At 43.0% G+C, this 22,718-nt stretch overlaps 1 protein-coding gene across 3 annotated transcripts in view; it reads left to right on the top strand.

Annotated features, from left to right (window-relative positions):
* The window catches only part of srgap2 (SLIT-ROBO Rho GTPase activating protein 2), a 53,667-nt gene that overhangs the window by 9,740 nt on the left and 21,209 nt on the right, over nucleotides 1-22,718 (top strand). For 2 of the 3 annotated variants that reach the window (XM_040029231.1, XM_040029230.1), the window contains exons 1-2: nucleotides 15,819-19,623; nucleotides 20,484-20,676. In XM_040029231.1, the coding sequence (XP_039885165.1) occupies nucleotides 19,518-19,623; nucleotides 20,484-20,676 (299 nt within the window). In that variant the 5' untranslated portion in view covers nucleotides 15,819-19,517. Of the gene's footprint in view, nucleotides 1-15,818; nucleotides 19,624-20,483; nucleotides 20,677-22,718 lie in introns of those variants that run through there. The other variant, XM_040029233.1, reaches the window with a different exon arrangement.

Below are 22,718 nucleotides of genomic sequence, written 5' to 3'. Positions count from 1 at the left end.
CTGAAACTCCACACACGGACACGCTGATGCCCACACAAACATACACACACAGCCTCTTCCTCTCTCTTTTCTTCGGTATAACCGAGTGTGAGAACACAGAGTTCTTCCCCCTGCTATGTGAACCTGTTCTATTTTAGTTTTTCCCAGCGTCAGAGCTCCTCCGATGGAGATTAGTCCCCTCTTGTAGGCTTGTTTAAAATGCTGATTCCTAGCTTTGGTTTAAATCTACTGTTGTGTGGGAATACTGTCGTTTTCTTTCCCACAGTCAATACATGCTTTTTTGCTGGCATCATGATAAAAAAATGTTTAGGGGATAGGTTGCTGCTCTGAAGAGGGAGCATCCCCTGCTCTCTGATCCTTAGAACACAAAAAGGCAGCCCTCACATTTAGGCCCCTTGCCCCACACTCAGACCATATGCACCACCTCTACAGGCAAACACTCGCTTTACTTAAACAGTGTTTTGGCTGAATGGCTCGCATTCTGACTTTATCTAGAGGTTACATTGAGGTTAGCTGGTTTTTTAGGAGCAGGAAATAGATGTGTCAATTAAACTCTGCCTTAAACTTTTATTGCATCAATGCACGGTAACTCATTACAGAGGGCTCTGCTTTGCCGGCAAGAAAACATGGCTGCATGTGAGTAGGAAACAACCACAAAGGCTAAAGGCTCATTTGCTTTTTCTGCATGACACAGCGGGGGTCGATCTCTCCCACAGTCATCCGACCAATCTGGGAATGTAGCTCTGGTGCCCTCCGGGTTTGGTTAACATGTGTGATGTTTCTATAACGAAACACTGTATGAGCAAAAAATACTGGAGTCTTAATCTTTGAATTCAGGTGTTTTCAGTCCCATTGACACAGGTGTATAAAAGCGCCCAGACATGCTGTCTGACTTTACACACAATTGTGAAAGAATGGGCTGTTGCAAAGAGTCCGTTGAATTGGAGCGTTGTTCTGTAATAGGATGCCACTATTGCAACAAGTCACTTCATGAAATTTCCTCCCTCCAGCTGTAAGTGGTGTTACTGCAAAGTGGAAGAGTTCAGGAACCCGTGTATCCCGGGCAAACAAATGTAAACCTTTGACCAGTCAAGTTTTTGAATGTGGTCCAGCGTGGTTCAAACACACCTTCTAGGATGTGCATTGTTTAATCACTCTCCAGCCTTATTTCAGGTACACTTCTGGGGGTGTGGTTGTATTAACACCTCTGATTGCTTACCTTGCAGAATGCATCTATATATTTGTGTTAGTAAGACGTGTCGGTGCTGGTGCCAGGCCTGGGGTGGATGATCCACCCTAAAATGTGGTTTACCTTGAGTACACGTTGTCCTACAGCTGTCAGAGGCTAGAGGCAGAAGCACATATACCATACCTAAGGTCTGATATTTATCTGAATGCAGGAGCTGTAGCTGACTGTCACTGAGCATGGCCAGGGGGCAATACTCTGTGTGTACCTGTAAGAAGAGCTTGCTTATATGTGCTCTTCACGTGTTTAAGTGTGGCTGGTTGTAGGCTGTGGAGTACAGTTGATACAGACAATAATCGCATACACTGATTTGCCATTTGTATTGTTGACTTATGCAACCAGATGCCATTTAACACAAATGCCCTGCAATCATTTGACTGTGTAGCCACAGTCAGTTTTTTATTGATTGTGTGGTAGACGTGTGTTCGTTCAGGCTGGAGTTAGATGCTTTGCATGACGGGGCTTGGGGGAAATGCAGCGTGTTTTGATGTATGGCTATGGGATTTGTTGAAAAACAATTTATGAACCATTATTTTTTCCAAAACTGATTGTAGTTCATTTCTCACTCTTGTCAGACTAGATGTTATTTATATTTTAGTGCTGCTTTTTTCCCTTTGTAAGTGGTTTAAACAGGGTGTTTTGAAGAATCCCGCATCATACATTCAGGCGAGTTTTGAAGCTGCAGTGATGCAACTGCAAATTATTAGCCAGAAGAAAAATATCTGGGCCTGGGTCTAATTTAAAGAAAAATAGAAGAACAAACCCCCCAAAACATGCACATAAGTTAAAGCTAGTGACTTTGCCCTTTTTTTGTTTATTAAAGGAGAAGTATCCCCTCATGAAGAAAGTTGGAAGCAGCAGAATACTGAGTTAAAGTTTAAAGTGTAGGCGAGAACATGACTTGGATATTTTTAGGGGAAGCAATGACTGTCATATTGTCATTAAACAAGCATCGTAGGTGGTTAAAGTATGATGTGGTGACCCCTTCAGTATGCGTTGCTGTATTCCTCTATTGAGGCCTGTGATTGATAGTGAAGACTTTTTTGCTGGCATCGCTCTCCTTGTGCACCAGGCTCATAGTAGTGTGTAAAGACCATGTGCTGGCCTATCACCGTGGGATACCTCTCTCAGATTACTGCCTTCACCCATCCCCTGACCCTCCCACTGCTGCTTCCTCCCCCTTCACATTCCGACTCAGCCCATGTGCTTCAAACAGAGTGGAAACGGGAACATCCCACCCCTCATACGTGTGCACACACTCATTCCTATTGTGCAGTGGCGCATGCAGGACAGGGGCTGGAGTGGGTCTCCATATAACTTTCCATACAGATAATATACCGTGTGTACTATAATAGAAGTTGTTTTTCACATGTATTACAGCCCTGAACTTGTCTAGACAGCACCTGGTGAAGTTGTACTTGGGAATGCAAACATTTGAATCAATCAGGCTGGACGTTATTGGTCTGCACTGACAGCTCTCTAGTACAAAGAGTGCATCGTGTCCAATTGAGCCCACGTGGGAGTAGAGCAGGTAACTGTCCTGAGAATTCACAGTGTTCACAGGTGTCATGCGTCCTGCCTCCTGTATCCTCTGCTTAGGTGTCACTCTTGACTAAATCCAAATGGAAGCAGTGAGGATCCAGAATACATGTAGAAGCTCTTGTGTTCTACATCTGAGAGATAATGCCTGGACCTGATTCTCTCGAGGTCTGTGATAATGGTTTATGTCTAAGAGACAGAAGTAGGGAGTCAGCTTCTGCTTGGATCTGTGCAAAACTGAAAATTGAGACCAGGAGGTTTAAAAAAAAGCTATCCAAAAACCCAAACAAAACTCAGTAATGAAAAGCCCTGAAATTCTGGATGACAGAGATTTTGCCAAAGAAAACCTAAAGGCGGGGGGAAGATGAAGGATGTCCTTCAGCACAGAGAACCTTCCCATCAATCACTTCAGCACATTTGTGGCATAGCTGTTTGACACAAGCATGTTCTTGTGACCTCTATCCCTTTTCTCTTCTTCTTTTTCCCTCAGTAACTTGCTTCACCCACATCTCTTTGTTTTCTTTCTGTCTGAGGGCAGTGTTGCGTGGTAAAGGTTGCTGTCCATAACACATATCTACACAGGCATTCTCTGTAATGTAAAGGCTGAAGTGGGAGGCAGGCAAGTGACTCAGTGTGAGTGGGGCTCTTGTCATGTGTCATTGGTATTCCCTCTAAAGAATGCAGAGGAGAGTTTCCCAGCCTGGAATGGTGGATTCCTTCTTGCTGAGTCTGAGTATGAATGTGGACCAAGAGGAGTCATTATGGTCGCGTCGCTTTGCACATTTATTGTACCGTTAGCTTTATCTTTTCTTTTTTTTAAAGATCCTGTCGATAAATTGTGGCATCCCAGAAAGTTTTATGCAGACAGATGTGCATTAGGACTTAAGTGCTGGTTAATTTGGCAATAACTTTTAATAACCTAGGTTCAAGAGTTCACTTGAAAATGTGCCACCTAGATTGGCTATTTTGAGTATCCAAACCAACAACAAGTCACAACTGTTACAAGTATTGTATTATACAACCCCAACTGCAAAACAAAAGTTGGGATGTAATGTAAAATGTAATTAAAAACACATTTCCAATGATTTGCAAATCTCTTAAACCTGTATTTTATTCACAAGAGAACAAATAAAACATATCTGACGTCTAAACTGAGACATTTTACTATTCAATGAGAAATATGAGCTCAGTGTACGAGTTTAAAAAAGAGCGTCTTTGAAAGGCAGAAACATGGGCAGACATTCAGAAATCTGTAAGATTGTATCCTTAAAATTGTGGCATAATTTCACAATAATGTTCCTAAGTGTAAAACTGCAAAGACTTTGAATGTGTCATTATCTACAGTACATATTCTCATCAAAAGATAGAACATGAGGAAATCTCAAATGGCAAGGCTAAAAATCAAAATCAGACGAATGTGATCTTCGATCTCTCAGGCTGCACTGCATTAAAAACAGGCGTGAGTGATTGTATCATAGAAATCACTGGAAGACCTCTAAATGGATCTAGTTCATGCAAAGACGAAGCCCTGTGTGGCCACTTTCCCATCTGGAAGGGCATTGTCAATGCTGAAAGACTTCTACTGGTTTTAGAGCAACGTACGCTCCCATCCAGGGAAGAGCTTGCATATTTCAGCAAGGTAATGCTAAACAGCAACCCAAGTGCTGAACTGAGCGTCCTGCAGTCCAAACATATCACTGAATGAAAACATTCAATGCATCATGAAGTGGGATCTACTACAAAGAAGACCAAGGGCTTATTGAGCAGCTAGAATCATATCATAGCGTTCATTTTTATTTGTATTTTACTCAGTGTCCCACTCTATTAGAACTGGGGTTGAATTTGCGTTATATTTTTATGGTATTCATTGGTTTCTTTGTTTAATTCTTAAATAATATTGATACTAAAAATAAAAAATCGAATCAAATCTGGACGTTAATGAGAAATGAACATGGCTGTGTGGATAAACTCGACAGTGTTTCTCACCGTCTGTTCCTGATGCTGTACTTTTTAAAGACAGCTGAGAGTTATGTTAAATATACAAAAACTGTAGTTAATGAGCCATGACAGGCAACAGCATGTGGAAATCCAGTAAAACCAAGGAATAACAGGCGGGTACAATTTTTTTTTGTGCGGTAAAGCCGCTATTGTATCACCACACAGCACGTTGACACGTTGACATTGTTCAGTGCCTTTGTTACCGAAAACAGCCAGGAAGCCTTACAGTATGTGTGAGTCAGGTCCCTGGCTGTATCCCTCTCCATTGTGTCCTGCTTTGCTGGTGATGACAATGATAGCCACTGTCCTCTGATTGAAATACATCGTCAACATAGCTTACATAGCTACATGGTCCATATGCACGCAGTGCAGCTGGCCTCAGCGCAGCTTCTACAGCAGCGAGGCCATTTTGAATTCATGAATTATTTAGTTGTTTCTTGTGCAAGAGGGAGAATGTGTCTGATTTCTAAAAAGGAGGGGGGGTGGAGGGCCTGTGATTCTCTCTTTCTCTCTCTTTTTTTCTTTTTTTGTGAAGGAGTAAGAAAAAGGGAGCTCTCCTCTGTAGTGAGTGAGGGAGGAGTGTGTGCCTGGTATCTGGGAGCTGAAGAGCCAGAACAGCAGGACTCCGTTAGATCAAACAGGCTTCCACTGCGGATAAGAAAGAGGACCTGGCAGGGAGACAGAAAAAACATGAGCAGGGAAGGGATAAAGCAAAGTAAGAAGACTGCTCTTTGTAGTATTTCAAGCTAATGAGAACTGCCAAATAATAAACGGTCCTAATGAGCATCTTATTTGCTTTGTGTACCTTGTGGCTTACTCCTAATACTCTGTCTGAGTCTGCTATTGCAAGTTTAGAACAGGTGTTGACCACATTCCTACCTCTGTTCTGCTGCAACCCTTGACCTTTTTGTTTTCCTGACAGCCACAGACTGTGCCTGGGGATCTGCTCCCATCTCTGGAGCCCATCCGGTTGTCAAGCATTAATGTCATGGTATCTTTTCCAGGTGACTCTACGTACATGAGCACAGGTACACTGGGAGATTACATTGAAAGTGCTCCTTCTTCTCATCCTTTAACTCATAGTCATCATCAATAATTCAGCTACACTTGCAGGACACAGCTCTGTGTTTTTGGTCTTAACCTTCCCTGTAGGTTCCCCTGTATTTATCTATGGCTTTTTAGACTATTACTGTACACCCATTTTGTTTCTTTCCATCCCCTCTCCCATTCTACTCAATTTTGTCTTTAGAGTCTTGCTGTCAAGTTTCCACTAAAGCTAATAAGCTCTCAAATCTCTCACTCTTACTTATATTAGCATCTTATTTTCCCCTCTTCTCTCTCATGGTTTTCTTTTGCTCTTGTTGTGTTTAAAAAAGGGATTGTCAGGGATTTTATTCCATTCCCTCCCTTCTTTTCCCACCTCTGTGCTTTTCTTTTCTTTTCTTTTTTTAAAAATCTTGTCAAGGCAGTTTTTTGGGGGCCGGAGAAAAGTCTGTTAAGGGGAGCTAAGAGGAAAGGGTGTGGCCACCCACACTGCGGTACTCTATTGTGTTGCAGTGATTCCACCATGTCCTCTCTCTGATAAACACACATGACATCACGCACAAACACACACTCAGTGCAGAGTCACTGACCTCGTGTTCCACTCTTCACTCACTCAAGAGGTATATTCTCTCTTGGTATCAGGGCTGTCCATTCCTGAGCACAGATAGCTTTGTTTTCTGTCATGTGTTTGAAACTCACTAGATAGCAGACTTCCAAAGTGTCAAAGGGCAGAAAGCATGAGAAAGTTGACCAGTCGCATTTAACCACAGGGCCGAAAACAATTGGCAGTTTAATCAAAAAATCTGACGCTTCCAGAAGTTTATCTCGTCACTGTCTCTCCTCCTCGGGGAAGTCACCGCTCGGGGTCAGCTACCGAGAGGCGATCCTCTGCTCAGCGTCTTGCTTATGCACATTTTAGTGGACGTTTACTTGCTTTTATTGAGGATTCAACACAGACATGAAGTTTAATCATTAAGGCTGTCTTCACACTAACAGCAAGTGTGTGGGTTGGGACATGTTATTGAAGGTACTGAGGGAAAAAAGAACTTGGAAGTCCAGTTTTAATCCTGCATCCATGAATGTGAAGCCTCATGAGAAGGGACCACACTGCTCAGCAGGTTCTACTTATTTTGACCAGCAGTCCTCATATGTATCAAAGTAGATATAATTTTCTCCTTTGTCTTTTTGGACCTGTAAGTTAGAATAGTCCATAATAATATGTGTAAGAGCTTTCAATCCACAGCCTGTCCAGATGGGTAGGTGAAGACTAGCAGACCAGCAACACAACTGGCTCAAGACCTAGCGTAGCAAATTAAGGGAATACAACTAACACAAAGGCTACAGAGACTCATGTTTGTACAGTCCCAGAATTTTGCGTTTGGTCAGTGATCCTAGTTATAGGTCAAATGCTTATTGGTTAAAAGGATCAAAAACATGAACCACAGTCTACATCACACAGAAATCTGCCACTGTGACAGCAAACTACAAGTAGACATGAAGACTTGGACGATAAATGGTTTTTAACCCGCTGGCTCCCTGGTATCAAGTCTGTGTGATTGATTACTATTAGCATTGAGTGGATGTCATTCCTATATGGGAGCACCAGTGTCTTGGTTTATTTAGGTATCTGACTACAAAGAGTGAAGGATTATGTGTACCAGACGTGCTTTGTGCAGACCGAGTACCAAATAGCCTGATGGGGGTGATGCTATGTGTGTGAGAGTTCACCACCTGTGGGGACAAGTGCAAAAAATACCTCAAGGAACAAAGTAAAAGCATGAGAAGGGCAGACGGTGGGTTTAATGAATACTTTTAATTGATTCTTTTTTCAAATAGTCAATTTTTTTTAAAGTGAAGTAGACTTTTCATCCAGCACGTCTGACTGTGCTGATGTTCTGACATTGAATTAGAGGGTGATATTTGAGATGCTGATTTGAGGTGTTATGAGTATGTGTGAGAAAGTAAAAATAACAGTGTTTTTGTGTGTTTGAGGAGCACAGAGGTTGTGACACGGTGTATTAGCATATCCTCAGGCTTACCCTGCAGTGGCTTATAAACACATCCTCCAGGTATCATTTCTCTCAGACTTTATCTGAGAGAATTCTGACAGGTGAGTTATTTCTGAACCGTGTTTTCTTTTTTCTTTTTTTTCTAGGTTTTACTTCAGAGGTACAGTGAAGATTAGCTTAAGGCTTACCTGAGTGTACAGTGAAAACATGCAGCCTGTAACACTAGCCTATACAATGTCTTTGTCCTGAGAGTGAAACGGTATCGAAAGAATCAGGTCTGGAAATTGCCTGAAGTTGCACTTTCTTACTTTATTCACTCAGCAACAGAAAAGAGCTTAAGTTACTGAACTTTAACTGACCCTAATTTGCTCTGCTGCAGGGAGGTTCATTTTTTTTTTTTTTTTTTTTAGATCTTTATTTGGTAAACATCCAATCACGAATCTGCCATGTGCAAGAATGTCCTGCTAGGTGTGCAAAAGTCTGCTTTAGTTTGATGCATTTGTGTATGAAAGGATGCTGTATCTTCATTATGAAGAAGTTCAAATGACAACCTGTCCTGTGCTTTTAATGACATTTGGCCAGCTGCAGACTGTTACAGAATATCAAACTTAGAAAGGTGTGAAAAGAAATTATTTTTATACTGCTGGCCAGGTCAGGAAGTTCTTGCATGGTCTCTTGGTTTTTTTTCTGGTTTTGCATCAGCATACTGCATTAGCATCTCTGTACCTCAAATCCTAAAAATATATGTATAGAGTTCTAACAAGCTTGAGAAGTATTTGGTATGATCACCTTTATTCTTCAACACAGCTTGAACTCTCTTAGGCAGCTTTCTTGTTTTTCTTTAAGTATTTTAAGTAGTGTTCAGGAATAATTATCCAGACTTGTTGAAGGACATTCAAAGCTCGTGTTTGGATGTTGGCTGCCTTTTGTTCTGTTCTCTGTTGAGATGATCCCACACTGCGGGAAAGCCAGTCCATGACTGATAGTGTTGCATTGGGTGGTTTTTTTTACTAGGTATGTTTTTAGGTATGTTGGTAGTGTGTTTTTTCGATCACTGGTATGCTGAAAAGTGAAGCTGTTGCCAATCAGATGCTTTCCAAATGTGTTGCATGCTGGATCAGAATTTGATCATATATCTGTGTTTATAATTATGAGTTTTAATTTAACACAATTCATTTTAAGAGCCCCAGCACTGCTGGCTGAAATGGACCCCCAACAGTGACGGGGGCTTTCAGATATACTGTTCCTCTGCTGTAGATTGTGTTTTAAGGTCAGCTGCTTTTTCAGTTTCTTCTTTGGTTTTTGTGTTGTTTTGTTTCTCTGGGCAAATTGCACAGCATGCTAAAATGCTAAAAGCTCATACTATTTTATGCCTCTCAGACATATTTCTGCTAAAAAAGTGTGAACTAATGGTGTACATTTGTGGCAGCCTGCTGGTAGCAAATGGCTAAAGATACAATTTAAAATTGGTTCTGCGCTGCGTTGTCTGTTATGTACAACACTGGTTCATCGCTTAATTTAGATGATTTTTTTATGCTTAATGGTTCACAGGTCAACTTGAGTTGCTGAACTCACGAAAGAGAAATTTTCCTTTAAAAATGGTGAGGACTGGACTGAAGTATTGTGCAAGACCGCTTTTAAAAAGTTACAAGAAAATCTGGCTCCATGGACACAAAATATAAAGAAATGAGACTTAGACTTTTTTATTGTCACTGTGCAGTTTCTTGCACAGCGAAATTGAGGGCTGACTCAGGACTTTTGCACAGTACTGCTTGCAGTCTATGATTATTGTAATCTTGTTTCACTCTCATAGCACTCTCCTAAGCCTGCTGAAATGAATAACCTGACTTATGTGTTTTCTGTAATCTCATTTGCTGCTTTCCTTGGTAGGTCAAGAAGCCCAAAATATTCATTAAAGGGCTCAGCGCTAATGGAAGAGGGAAAAATGAACAGACAGAGTGTGGACAACTGAACAATGACCTAGGCCCTTCTTTATTCCCCCTTTTACAAAAGAATCTGTTTTCATGACATGGGTACTTGGATACACCAAATCTGATAACCCATGATCCGAGCCTCATGGGTCAGTATGTGCGCTTGTGACTCTTCCTGCCCTCCTTCAGTCACTGCCTCAAATAGTTGGTTTTGTCTTCAGGACACTGTGATTCCATCGCACTTGAAGCAGTAACCTTCAGTAAAAATGTATTTAAATACTGTAAAAAAGTGCATTTATTGGCCGCCTGTGAGAAGTCTCTTTTGTAACCCTTCGTTGATGATTGGATAATCCAAACCAGTTGATGCTGCAAGCATCTCATTATGTCTGCACATGAAATAATTATGCTTAAAAAAAAAAGGGGTGTAAATGTGATAGATGGAAGCCAAGTGTCTAAAATGAAAGCTGGTTAATTGCTTTCCCCCAAGTTACCCATCCTAATCGCAGACGTACATTGATTGCTCGGGGTGTAAGAAAAAGTTGTCCTCACCGTCTACTCTCTCGGTCCGCCCCAAGGAAGAAGAGTAACTGTTTTTTTTTTTTATCGTGAAAATCAGTGGAAAGCCAGTTAAAGCCCGAACAGTGCTGCAGGGAAAAAGAAGAAGAGGAGAAACAAAAAAAATCCCCTGTGAAGTTTTTGTGCCGTTACACAGAACTGCGTGTGGTGGTTTGTTGTGCTGAGGTGTGGAGTTGTTGTCTTTGCTGGTAGCCTCCTCTTGGAGCATGGCCCAGTTTCTATCGCTCTCTCTCTCTACTCCCAGTCCCTCTGCAGCAGTTAGACTCATGTCTGATTTCCATAATGTGTAAAAAGTGCATGCATGCACACTTGCACACAGCAGAGAAATTACCATTGCACTAGCGGGTTGGAGAGATGCGTAGAGGCAGAAAGGCAGGTGACCGCATTAGCTGCACTGCAGTCTAATTGTGACATACGCTGTTTCCATCCACACAGAGGATGTTTTAATAATACACGTGTACATATATGTTCTAAATACTTCTATCCCCCAACCAGTGATTACTTTCCTTATCCGTTATTGTTTTAATCGGTAAAATGTGAAGAAAATAGTAGTAAAAACATCACTACATTTTTCCTAGAGTGTCATTTACCATCGGTTTACCAAATTTTAAAAAACTAACAGAAAAAAAGAAGAAGCAGATTTTAAAAGCCGGAACAAATTGCATTTCCTTTCTCCATAAACAACACAGACAGTCAAAATATGCTGTTGTTTTTCTGTTGATAATCGAATTCATTATTAAACCGCTCTTCACAGCCGAGTGGTTGTTCTTCAGGGATTTTTTTTTTTTTTAATAATGGAAGAATAAAGATTCTTCCAGGAAAAAAATAGAATGCTGCAGAGATTTTTAAGTATATTTCTGCTCCCTTTTCAGCACCATGAGGCATGTGGCATCTTGTTTCATTATATTTAAGAGAAAGCAGACATCTCGGGAGCTGTTGTCTCCTAGACTGATATGTATGTATAAACAGCACCCTACTATCATAAGCTGGATATGTGGTTTAAAACATGGATAGATGGATAAGATTAAAAATATAAAAACAACGTCTATTTGATTTTTGGGGTGAGCTGTCGTTTTATATTAGGACTCATGTAGTTCTGCATTCCTTTATCTTGCGTATGTGCCCCTCCTGTTTCGGAGAGAGCTGCAGCTGAAGGCTGTGGCGATTTGACCTCGAGTCGGATGCGCTGATAGCATCTCATGTTATCATCTGCTGCTCTGGGTTTCATCCTTTGTGTGATGGTCCCCTTTGCTCTTTTTCTCCTGGCCTCCGTGCCTTCCGCCGGCGTTCGGATAAAGATCAGCAGCCATCAGCAGATACGGCCTTTAACTCATGTGTTGCTGCCCAGCCTCTGCTCTCAGCTCTCACTGCGTCCTATCTTGATCTCTATCATTTTTCCTTCAGCCATTTTCAACATGCCACTGATTTCTCATGCAGTGTCGCGATAAGACTTTGCTGCATAAGGACATCCATACGAGTCACTCACACGTGTTTAGTATCATGCAGCATTTCCTCGCTGAGAATATGCATGTGTGTGTTTCCCCTCTCCTGTGCGGCAAATGCTGTCATAGCTCTTTATTAAATGACAGAAAGGTTTTCATTACGCACTGTGTTATGCTTCAAAGCCCTGATACTCCTCTCGGGGGGGCCTTAACGTGCACATGCCTACACAGCCCTCAAGGTCCCTGTGAATCATTAGTGATGACTGGGCTAATTCTTACTGAGGAGTGAAATAAAGATGAAGATGACTGCACGACTGATGACTGTTTAATCTAGAAGTAAGAAATGATTACACGCTGCCGCTCAATCGCTGGGATTATGACAAGTGTTAACACGCTAATAAAGACGGGGAAGAACCTTTACCCACCCAGTGATGCTTCCGCACATGAAAGGCATCCTCTTCCCCATCCTTTGCTGTTTGAAACTAGCCTTGGATGATTGTGGTAATGCTTGTTGCTTTAAGAGAGTGTTGCCTGGAAATGTCGAGGCTGATTTAAGTTATTCCACGCACTGTCAGACAAGACCACTTGCACAGACAGACATACACTCAGTGGGCTTCTTCCCATGCTTGTGTTTTGGATTAGTCAAATCTCCTGACTGGCTGCTAAGCTGATTAACATGGGGGGGCGCATTATGCACTGGCCATTTTGAAACACTGGAAAGGGTGTGGACACACATGCACAGTGGGAGAGCTCAGCTTAATATTGCTGTTGGCTCAGAGTGATATGATATGATATGTGTGCGTGTGTGGGTTTTTGTCTGATACCTGTCCATACCTCCTCAGACAGATGGCATAGAGCTCTATACTGTAATAGTTTGGATCCCTGTGGAGAGTGCATATATATATGTGTGTGTGTGTGTGTGTGTGCGTGTGCGCGTGTGTGTGTGTGCCTGCCAAAGCTGGAGAGTGTATGAGATGGAAACAGAGGGAGAGAGAGACAGAGATGAGGCCTGCTGGAACAGACTGAGGCCCAGATGGCTGTGTCCAACAGAGACAGGAAATAGAGGTGACACCAGGTGGATGGTACCCTTCAGCATGAACAGCATCCACAAACACACATACACACAGAAAGGACACTGAAATTAGCCTTGAGGCCAAGAATTCAAGATGGTCAGTCTCAAATCTTGCGAGTTGCTAAATTATAGGATAACGTGTGATCTCATTTAGTGCCGCTCATCTCGGTTGAACCGAGAAGTTGATCACAGACTCTGGATATCTGATTGCTGATTAGGTTGTCTGTGAAGTCAGAGTCCAGTACCTACACTTCAATAGCATTTTAAACTAAACTGGAAGATAATCGTTATTCGCTTCTTTACCAGAATTGCTTCCCTCCAGTTCCCGCATGTGTGGGACCTACCCCCTCCCCCAGTGCCGTTCTCGACTGGGTTAGTGGAGCAGGCGGTGCCTGAAAGGGAGCGAAAGAAGCTAGTTAACTTTTGATAAGCAGCCTTTTTTATTATGCGTAGAAACCCCCAGCCCCCAGTCTTTAACCCCACATTCTGTCTGCCACCACACAAATGCTTGTGTGCTGTGCACGCGATGGCTAGAAAGAGATATGGGTGTCAGGAGAGGTAAATGCAAAGAAGTAGAACATACTCCTGGAAAGCATGGCTGCAAAAAGAAATAACGATCTGGTAAAAGAAAAGACTCTGCAGGAATACTTAGAAACAAGCTGAGCGTTCTTTGGAGCTGAAACCAATAGTTGTAACCAGCTGGTTGACATGGGAGACTGACCCCCTCCAGTAACTTTGCAGACCCCTGACCCTTGACCTGTGCTCTTTGCTCACAGAGTGCAAGGAACCCTGACGGTAGCTTGCATGGCCACAAAAAATGTAATCGATCATAGAAACGTCCTCTGTCTTTCCTACAGTTGGACATAAAGCATCCTACTGTCACGTAAAGGGTTAATGACTTCCTGATCTGACCACAGAGGTGTGGAGCAGTGCCGTGGAATTTACCCCCGCTGAGCACTAAACCCCCTGCAAAAACATCCCCCCCTTCCTCCTCGTCACCTCTTTTTCATGTTTCTCTCACACTGCCTCCCCCTCTCCCTGCTCCCTCGCAACCACCACCAAAGAGGGCATCATGGACAAAGAGTAACAGTTACCAAGCAAAACTCAGTGGGGAGGGGAAGCGTATCTCCAATATCATGGTATGACTAGTAGTTTTTTCAGAAGTGCTTTTGTCTTATTTTAGCATTCGGTCACTTTGATACTTAAAAACTCCCATTTGATGTCTAATCTTCTGATGTTGTTTATATCTGGGTCACTGAGAGAAGCATGCTTTTCCCCCTTTATTGCTGAGAGCTGGATGGGAAAGTTAATATAGGAAACCTAGAAGAAGTCACCGCATCAGCACACACATAATACATCATTTGCCCCCTTTGGGTCTTTTGTAGATCGTATAAATGAAGAGTAAGATTGCCTATTGATTAGTGAGTTTTAGGAGTGCTGATATACAAATCCTGTTAGCGCTCAGCCATGCCTTAGAGGCTGTTTCCTTGCTTCCAGGGTAGAGGCTTTATGAAAAGCACCCTTAGATTTAATATAATGTTAAACATTTTTTTGTAATATTCGACTTTGCTACAGCGAGAGCAGAGGTAGAGTAGGTTGGTGGAGATGAAGAATGAAGAAATCCATTAAGTGTTGCTGGAGATCCAAAATACTTTCTTTAGAATTGTGAAATAAATAAGGCCTCTCTGACGGCAGTGTTTAATTATCGCCTGGGTCAGAGTGACGTAAATTTGGTCATCAAAAGAGTCGGCAAGAGGCTCTGTGCAGATGTCACTCTGCTATAATGCGGCAACTATGCATATGTTCTCCAGACTTCAGATAAGCAATAAGCACAATATGAACAGCTACTCCCCCATAGCTGTCCGGCCGTGGGGCCAATCACTGCTTGAGTTTGTTCGAATGCAGACACACGTGCACTCGTGTTTTGGATTTCTAAACGCTGACAAAGAAAATGATAACCCTGCCTGCCAAGCAATCAAGCTTTAATGCTGCTTTGCTATATGAAAGTGTGTGTGCGTGTGAGAAAGGTCAGGAGCTTGCATCCTCGCCTTCCCGAAAGTATCACTATATATTCACTAGCATTATGACGTTAGTTGAAAAGGGAAACTAATAAAGTACCATAGTGACACCAGTAAACGTTGATGTTTTATGCCCGACCATAGCCCAGCGTTTATTTCTCTGCCGTCGAACTCACTGTCGGTCCCTCCTCTCCTCTGCTGAACAGTACATTTGCAGCGGTTTGGCTTCGGGATGGTTTTCCATGTCTACAAGTCGCGAGGCTTGTTAACTTGCCTTCTTAAGACGACACTACTTTTCCTAAAAGTTTTACGGTCTGGGTGAGAGAGGAAATGCCTCTATAACTTTTAATGTATGCATGTGTGTGTGTGTGTGACAGAGAGTGAGACGCAGAGAGAAAGAGTGAGAGTGTGTGTGTTTGTTTTTGGAGGAAATGTCCAGACCCAAGAAAAAGGCATTGGCTGGAATCTTTCCATTCCTGCAATAGCTTTCCCTCCAACACTTACTGTACTGTAACTCTATCCTTTCCTCCCCTCTCCACAAGTGCGTGTACGTACGTGTGTGTGTGTGTGTATATACACTAAAGCAGTATTAGTTTGACATGTCTGGAACTAATAGAGTCCACCCTGCTGAAGAATCTTATTAGGAAATACTACCTGCAACTTGAGGCTTTAGTCTACCTACTCATTCAGCGGCCTAAACATCATGTCTCTGTTTCACTCTCACTCACACACTTTTGACTGCCTTCAACCTGTAAGCCCCTGGCCCATCTTCTCTCCCTCAGTCCATCTTCTCTTTGGTTGCCTGGTTCAGGGTTGGTGGGTTATACTGGTGAACTCCACAGCTGCCTGTTTTTCTTCAGGGCCTTTTAGTCTGAGAAAAACACAGCACACACACACACACACGCACGCACACACGCACGCACGCACGCACGCACGCACACACACACACACACACACACACACATCAGTCCAACCCCTACACTCCCTCTTACACACACGTACACACACATATGCTTCCTGTAGTTGTTTTAGTATAACCCTCCCCTCTCGTGTTGCTCCCTGCTGGTAATGAACTGGTCCAACTGACTTCCTGTCAACTGTGTCCTGTCTTCCTGTGTGTATGGGATGAATGGTCATATTATTCACACTGACGCAGTGCCCGCCCTCTTACTCACCCTTTACACTACTTTGTGCTTTTTCGTCCCCCTCTCTCTTCTTTTCTCTCTGCTTCTTTCATTCTTGTGAGGACAATGGTATGAGCTCACAGTGGTACAAAACCACTACCACCCCCCTTCTGCTTCCCCTCCTCTTTTATAAGCTTCTCCGTAGCCTGTGCTGCAGTATCAGTCCCCAGAGCAACAAAGACCAGGCCTTACTGCATAAACACAAACGTAGCAAGAAGAATGGGTAATATTGTACTTTGCTGGGAGCTACATCTCCTAATGTTTGACTTGGATTTCTTAGTCCTAGTTAACTGTACTGTGTGAGTGTGTTCTTGTGTTCCTGCTGTGATTACTGATTACCTGGCCCACAGTTTGTAGGCCCAGAGCTTGCAGAGAGATAATCCTGATGTATACAGCCAGGTTTTCTACTCTATATTAACATATTTCTCACCTTGCATTATTTTGCTCCAACAAAATAATGTCACATAAATAATGTCTGCAGAGAAAGGAAATGGGAATTTCCATACTTGAGCACACATAGAACGTGGTTACCAAAAGTAATAGGAGCCGTAAACCAGAACTTTACTGCACCCTGTAAATCAACACAACTGTGTGGACTGTCGTAGTTTGTCATTCCTCTGTTGTCTGTACTCTCTGTCACACTCCTCCTCCAGCCACTTCAAGCCTTGTCTCAAACACTCATCACATACTTGTAAACAGTTGTTGTGCGTGTGTGTGTGTGTGTGTGTGTGTGTGTGTGTGTGTGTGTGTGTGTGTGTGTCTGGAATAATAATATAGTAACGGAGGGGGACAGAACTAGGGCGGGGCTTCCAGGAGCAGGCTTGAAAGCTGCTGTCAAAACAGCTCAAAGTGACAACTTGGACTCAGAGTGTCACATTGCTGTGTGTGTGCGTGAGTGTGTGAGTGTGTGTGCCCATAGCCCAGGGTGTTTTCAGGTATAATGAGTCCTTGTAGCATTATGTGTAGCTTCTGTATGTAGGCCAGTACACAATGGCATCCAGGGCAACCATCACTTTTGTCAGTAACAAAACAAAACGGCGTTAAGCTGGTGGGAAATTTGCTGCAGAAATAACTCTAAGCAAAGGAAATGATGGGGGAAAGCCATATTTAGCCTTCACGCTGTGGTTGTCTATGTGCCATGAACTTCAGGTCGATGGTTGTAATGCCTTTTTTTTTCTACTTTAATTTCCTCCTCAGTGGCCATCCACGCATTAATATGCAGCGACACATCTGTCTCCGGTTTGAGTTGAAGCAACACAGACAAGCTGCCTGCACTCTTAGTCCAATGAAGTGCCACCTTACTCAGAGTATTCTGTCTTCATCCATCATCTATTTTTGCCGTCTTCCTTTTCCTATGATGATGTATCATAAGCTCTGATGTACCATAGGGAGACGTGGGTGTAGGTGGAATAATCTAAATGGGAAAAAGACATTGAACTTCTCAGATTTCACTGCTACTTTGTGAGCTCACTAATCTTCCAGGCATATGATTTGCCCTGATATCATTTATACACAACCGTCTAACTTGCCCAAACACACCAACAAGTGGCTGCTATGTCTGGAGAGAGTCAAAGAGATAAATGAATAATAAAGACTGATCCTGAAAAAAGAAAAATGCAGTAGTGTGACTATATTCTATTGGGAGACAAATACACTATGTATGTTAATAGAAACCAAAGAGAGGATTAGCTGCTTCAAAGGTAGCAGTCATCTCTGCCTTTTCCAAACTGATCCTGTTTGTGAGTGTGGCTGGACGGGCGAACAGACTGAAAAGCGTATGGACGAGGCTCGTGCAAACAGAGCCAGACAGCCTTCAGCACTACAGACAGAGGAGGCGGAGGGGAGAGAGGGAAGAAAAACAAGGAGAAGAGCATCAGTAAAGTAGAATCCCAGAGCCTGATTACAAGACCTGCTCTCATCTGCCTGGAAAATGTGACTGGACTGTCTGGAGGGGGTGGAGGCGTCACATTCCAGTTCACATCCCACTTCACATCCCATTTCTTACTTGCTGGGGGATGATAGTCATTGCAGAGGGATGAAACCGAAGGGAAGACCTGTGCTGAATCTATTTGACTTGCTGCCTCTCCTTTTTGTTGTAGCAAACTCCCTTTCACTAAGCAAACGGCTTCTTTTGGTCGTAACGGTATTTATACGGTTAAAAACGGAAATGCATAGTGGTGGCAAATCGAATGAAAAGGCAAACCGCATGTTTTATCCCCTATCAGTCATGCTGACATGGTTTGGGACCACTTGACCCTTTGTATTGACACATCTGAGTGATTACTTTATCCACACGGCACGAGAGGTCAGTGACTGGTATGAAAATGCTCTCACTTACACGTAATGTCTTTTGTGCTCTATGAAGCTGAACACTGATGGGATATTTTCTATAGGCATATTTTACAGTGCCTCCCTCCCCCAATACAGGATGGCTTCATAACCCTGCAGTAGAGTTTCAGGGGCTTGGAGAATGAATATCAAAGCTCAATGAAGCAGTTCTGCTCACATGTGATGAGACTTTATGGTGGATTTTTCCTTTAATTTGTCACCCGTCTGTGCTTTTTACATCCCCTTAAGGAAATTGTGTCGAGCAGCCAGTACCAATAGGGTTTAGTGGGGAGAGCTCATGTAACGCAGCCATATATTTTATAAATGAAGCATGCCGTCAAACTCGCTCTTCATCCTAATGTAAATGTAAGGGGCCTGAGAGGGGTTTCAGGGCTCAGGGCACGGCCTCCCTATTAAATTAATTCCCCCCCATTAAATCTGCTTTCTAAACATTTGGATCACATGGGACTCACCTGTCGCTTTTTTTTTTTTTTTTTTTTTTTTAATTCCCTCCTGTACATATCCTCCACCCCTCAAGCTGTTTCCAGGCTGATAACCATATGCTTTCTGTCACCTTCTTACGTTCCTTATGGATGGACAGGTTTGTTTTTGTTGGAGGTGTTGTGTGTTGTCGTCGTGGATGGGCTAATTACAAGGTTTTGTGTCACAGCCTTAAGGGGTGGGACATTGACTCACTCTGGATCATTGACAACGGCGTGCGACGAGAAAATTGCACACAAACACGCACGTATGCAGCCGGCGAGACAAAAACACATGTTGTGAAAGCAAATGTTCACACCAGGTCATTAGCACTGATACAGGCTCGGTGTGTGCATTCCTTTGCCCCCCTGCCCACAGTGTCTTAAAACTCCCTAACTCTGGTTTTTGAATCAGTAAAGAACGACAGTGGCCGCTGGCTGGTCGCACAGTGTTTAGGGATATGTTTATGAGACAGAGCGAGAGAGAGAGAGAAGTGGGAGGAGTGGGGCGCTCACAGACACATTTAGAGATCCCACTTCTCTTTGTGGTAATGAGAAACTGCACTCTCAGCTGTTAAACACAAAGGCAGCATCAACAGTCGCTGCTGGCTGGACAGGCAGCTGACTGCATGACTGCGCGTGTGTGTCTGTATGTGTGTGTCTGAGTGTGTGAATATTGTTGAAGGGAATCCATACATCACTGAAGCCAGGATGGAGACCAAAACCATCCGCTTTCTGTACAGCCAGCGTTGTAGAGGTATGACAGCTGTGGTAGATTAGCCATGATGACAATTAGAGAAATGCGTGTGTTGTTTCCTAACTCGTTTAAGGGATGCAGACTGCTCGGCATTGGCAGGAAGCTATGGGAGCATAGCATTAATCTGTCAGCTGTCAGGACTGATCCAGCTTATCACCTCTGTGTGTGTGTGTGCGTGTGTGTGTGTGTGTGTGTGTGTGTGTGTCCTTGGCTGTGCAGAAGTGCTGCTGTGTATGATTTGTGTCTCCTGTTCTGTAGCTGCAATGGGCAGGATTCTCCAGAGAACTTTTTTGCGGCCCGTGATTGAATACGGTTACTGAATGTGCCTGCACTGAGTGCACTCTATTAATTTGAGGGCCAGACTGGAGAGCAGCATGGAGGAGCGAGGAGGGCGAGGAGGGAGGAGGCAGGAGGAAAATGAAAAGTGATAAGCTGGGATAAATGACTGCCTCTGGAGATATGTCTGTGTGGAAGATGATATCTGATCCCGCACTCACAGATGCACACTTATAAATATGATGATGCACACGCACGCTTAGCCGTCTGTGCATTGCGGACGGGTGGGAGGGGAATGGAGTTCAGCCAAGCCAACACAGTGCCAGGTGTTTTACTGGAATATCCAGTCATTCAGTCAGCTGTAAAGGGGTTGTTTTAACATCTTACACATCGTTGTGAAATGTGTGTTAATGGTAGTGGTGTATAGCCAACAGCAACATATGAAAAGGCCTTTGATTTTTAGCAAAGACCGATTGCACATTAAACATTGATTCGTGTGTTGATTTCACCTGGCCCATGGCTATGTTAACCAAAAAGCTAACGTCATCTCTGACTCTGTACTCCTTTTCCTTTTACCCTTTCAGAGGTCCGTGCTCAGCTGGTGGAGCAGCTCAAGTGTTTGGACCAGCAGTGCGAGCTGAGGGTGCAGCTGCTTCAGGACCTGCAGGACTTCTTTCGAAAGAAGGCAGAAATTGAGATGGACTACAGCCGCAACCTGGAGAAGCTGGGTGAAAGATTCCTCACAAAGACGCGCAGCACCAAGGACCATCTACTCAAGTATGAGAAAATCACACAGACAACACACGTAGTTTTATTTTGACAGTAAGCCTCAGGTTATGGCTTTTGGTCGCATATGTGTATTTTTAAGTGCCTGGGGCAATTAATATCCTGCCCCTGTAAAAGTCTCAAGTGAGACAAAACTGACCCAGCTTCCATATTTAGCATTTAAAGAAAAAAAAAAAAACAGCATTGCTTCAGAGACTGGTGACTTCCTTCCTGATAAATGTGAAATAGCTACTTGACTTGTAGCTGCGTGCACACTGCATTTTAAGGGCTCCTTTCGATTGTCTGTGCGGTTCTGTGAGTCAGTGTTCGTGTCTGAGGGAGGGAAATGACAACTTTTGCCAGAAATGGTCAGGTGGTGATTTTGTGCTCTGACTATTTTGTAGTGTCTTGCTGTGAGTGGATCATTGCCCAAACCAAGGATTCTCTCTCTCTCGCTCTCGCTCTCTCTCTCTCTCTTTATGAAACTACATAAGTTGCTCATGGGCATTAGCAGCCTCTGGTGCTCTTGTAGAATTGTCACTTTTTGAGTGGGGAATGATTTAGCAGTCTGCCTCCCTGTAGGGAAGGATTCACTGAACTGCTAGCTATTCATAAACTACACACACAACATATCCTATTGGATAGTACTGCCTCACTGCATCTCACTTCCATCTTTTACCTTGTGAACAGGAATTTGACCGCCAACTCTGAGGATTGCTAAATGCTGAGATATAATACACAGGTTTATGCTGGCAACAGCCTTTAGATGCAATAGTACATATAATGGGCGATCCCTGCCGTTTAGCTGAACAAGCAATAAGCTCCTGTTGTCGTTACTGCAGTATCATTAATACGTCATTAACCAACCCATAGGGACACAAATAGCTCCACTAAATGTCTGATGACTTGTCACACAGCTGTGTGTCATCTGTAACTGCTTACTCCTAAATGAGCAGAGACAGCCCTTTCTGCAGAAACAATATCGTCATCCTTCTGTGCGTTTGTCTCTTTCATGTTCCCTGCTAGGACTGAAGGCCCAATTAAAAGAGTCACATGAGAAAACAAAGAGACACACAGATTCTGTAAATTGAAATTTACCCTCATAGGGTTTCAAACCAGCGTTCAGGTTTTATGTTTTTTTTTTATGTTTGTCACGAAGGTTTTACATTAAGGGACAAAAACAAGCATTTGATTAGACAGAAACATAATTTAGTACTTTGATTTGCATTGCCTTGATGTAATTAAGGCTATCGTACAGATTAATATGTTTGTCTGTCATGCTCAGAAAATGGGAATTCATTCATGGAGCAGCAGCTTATGTTCAAATGCTAATTGATGCATTTTGTTAATAATAATGGACAGATACAGTGTTTAACCCTGTGTTTGTGAAACTAACTGGTAATAACAATAATCAAAAAATCATTAGCAGAGGCGCTTTTAGCTACCAGCTTTTGGTTTTAGAAGTGTTAGAGGTATAGCTCATTTCTACAGAAATGATCTTTTTAATTTTCGATACTCTGGATTTTCCAAGTTAACTGAAACTGTAACAAAGGACAGGGACTTTTTCCTGCTCAGCTTTTCTATATTTTCTTTGACTTCCTCTAAACTATTACCTCCTAAATACCAGCCTTCCTCTTTCTTCCATAGAGTGACTGTTCCCTTTTCTTAAGCATCATGCACCCTTCCAGAGATATTAATATCCCTGCTGGGGGCAAACCCATGTTTACGTGCTCTCTCGCAGACTCAAAAGGATCAATAGGTTCTCTAAACGAAACCCAATTCCGACCGTGAGGACATACCCCACATCACACACAAATTCACTCGGCCTCATACACACCCTCCAGCCCTGATCAATACTGAGACAGTTTCAGATTGTGCGATGCATATTGGTGGGGTGGGCGAGGGAAAGAAGATGATGAGGAAAAGGGAGAGCAATAAACAGAAGAGAAGATGTAGGTTACCTGCTCGACTGGAGCTCCAGCAGCAGCAGGTGTTCTCCCATCATATCCACTAAGTCCTCGTAAGGCACCAAAAGTATGACTGAAAACTGTTCA

Source organism: Simochromis diagramma, unplaced genomic scaffold (genome assembly GCF_900408965.1).
Source record: "Simochromis diagramma unplaced genomic scaffold, fSimDia1.1 OVJJ01000483.1, whole genome shotgun sequence".
Lineage (NCBI taxonomy): Eukaryota > Metazoa > Chordata > Actinopteri > Cichliformes > Cichlidae > Simochromis > Simochromis diagramma.
Note: the sequence above shows the minus strand (reverse complement) of the source record. Positions and strands in the feature narration are given on the sequence as shown.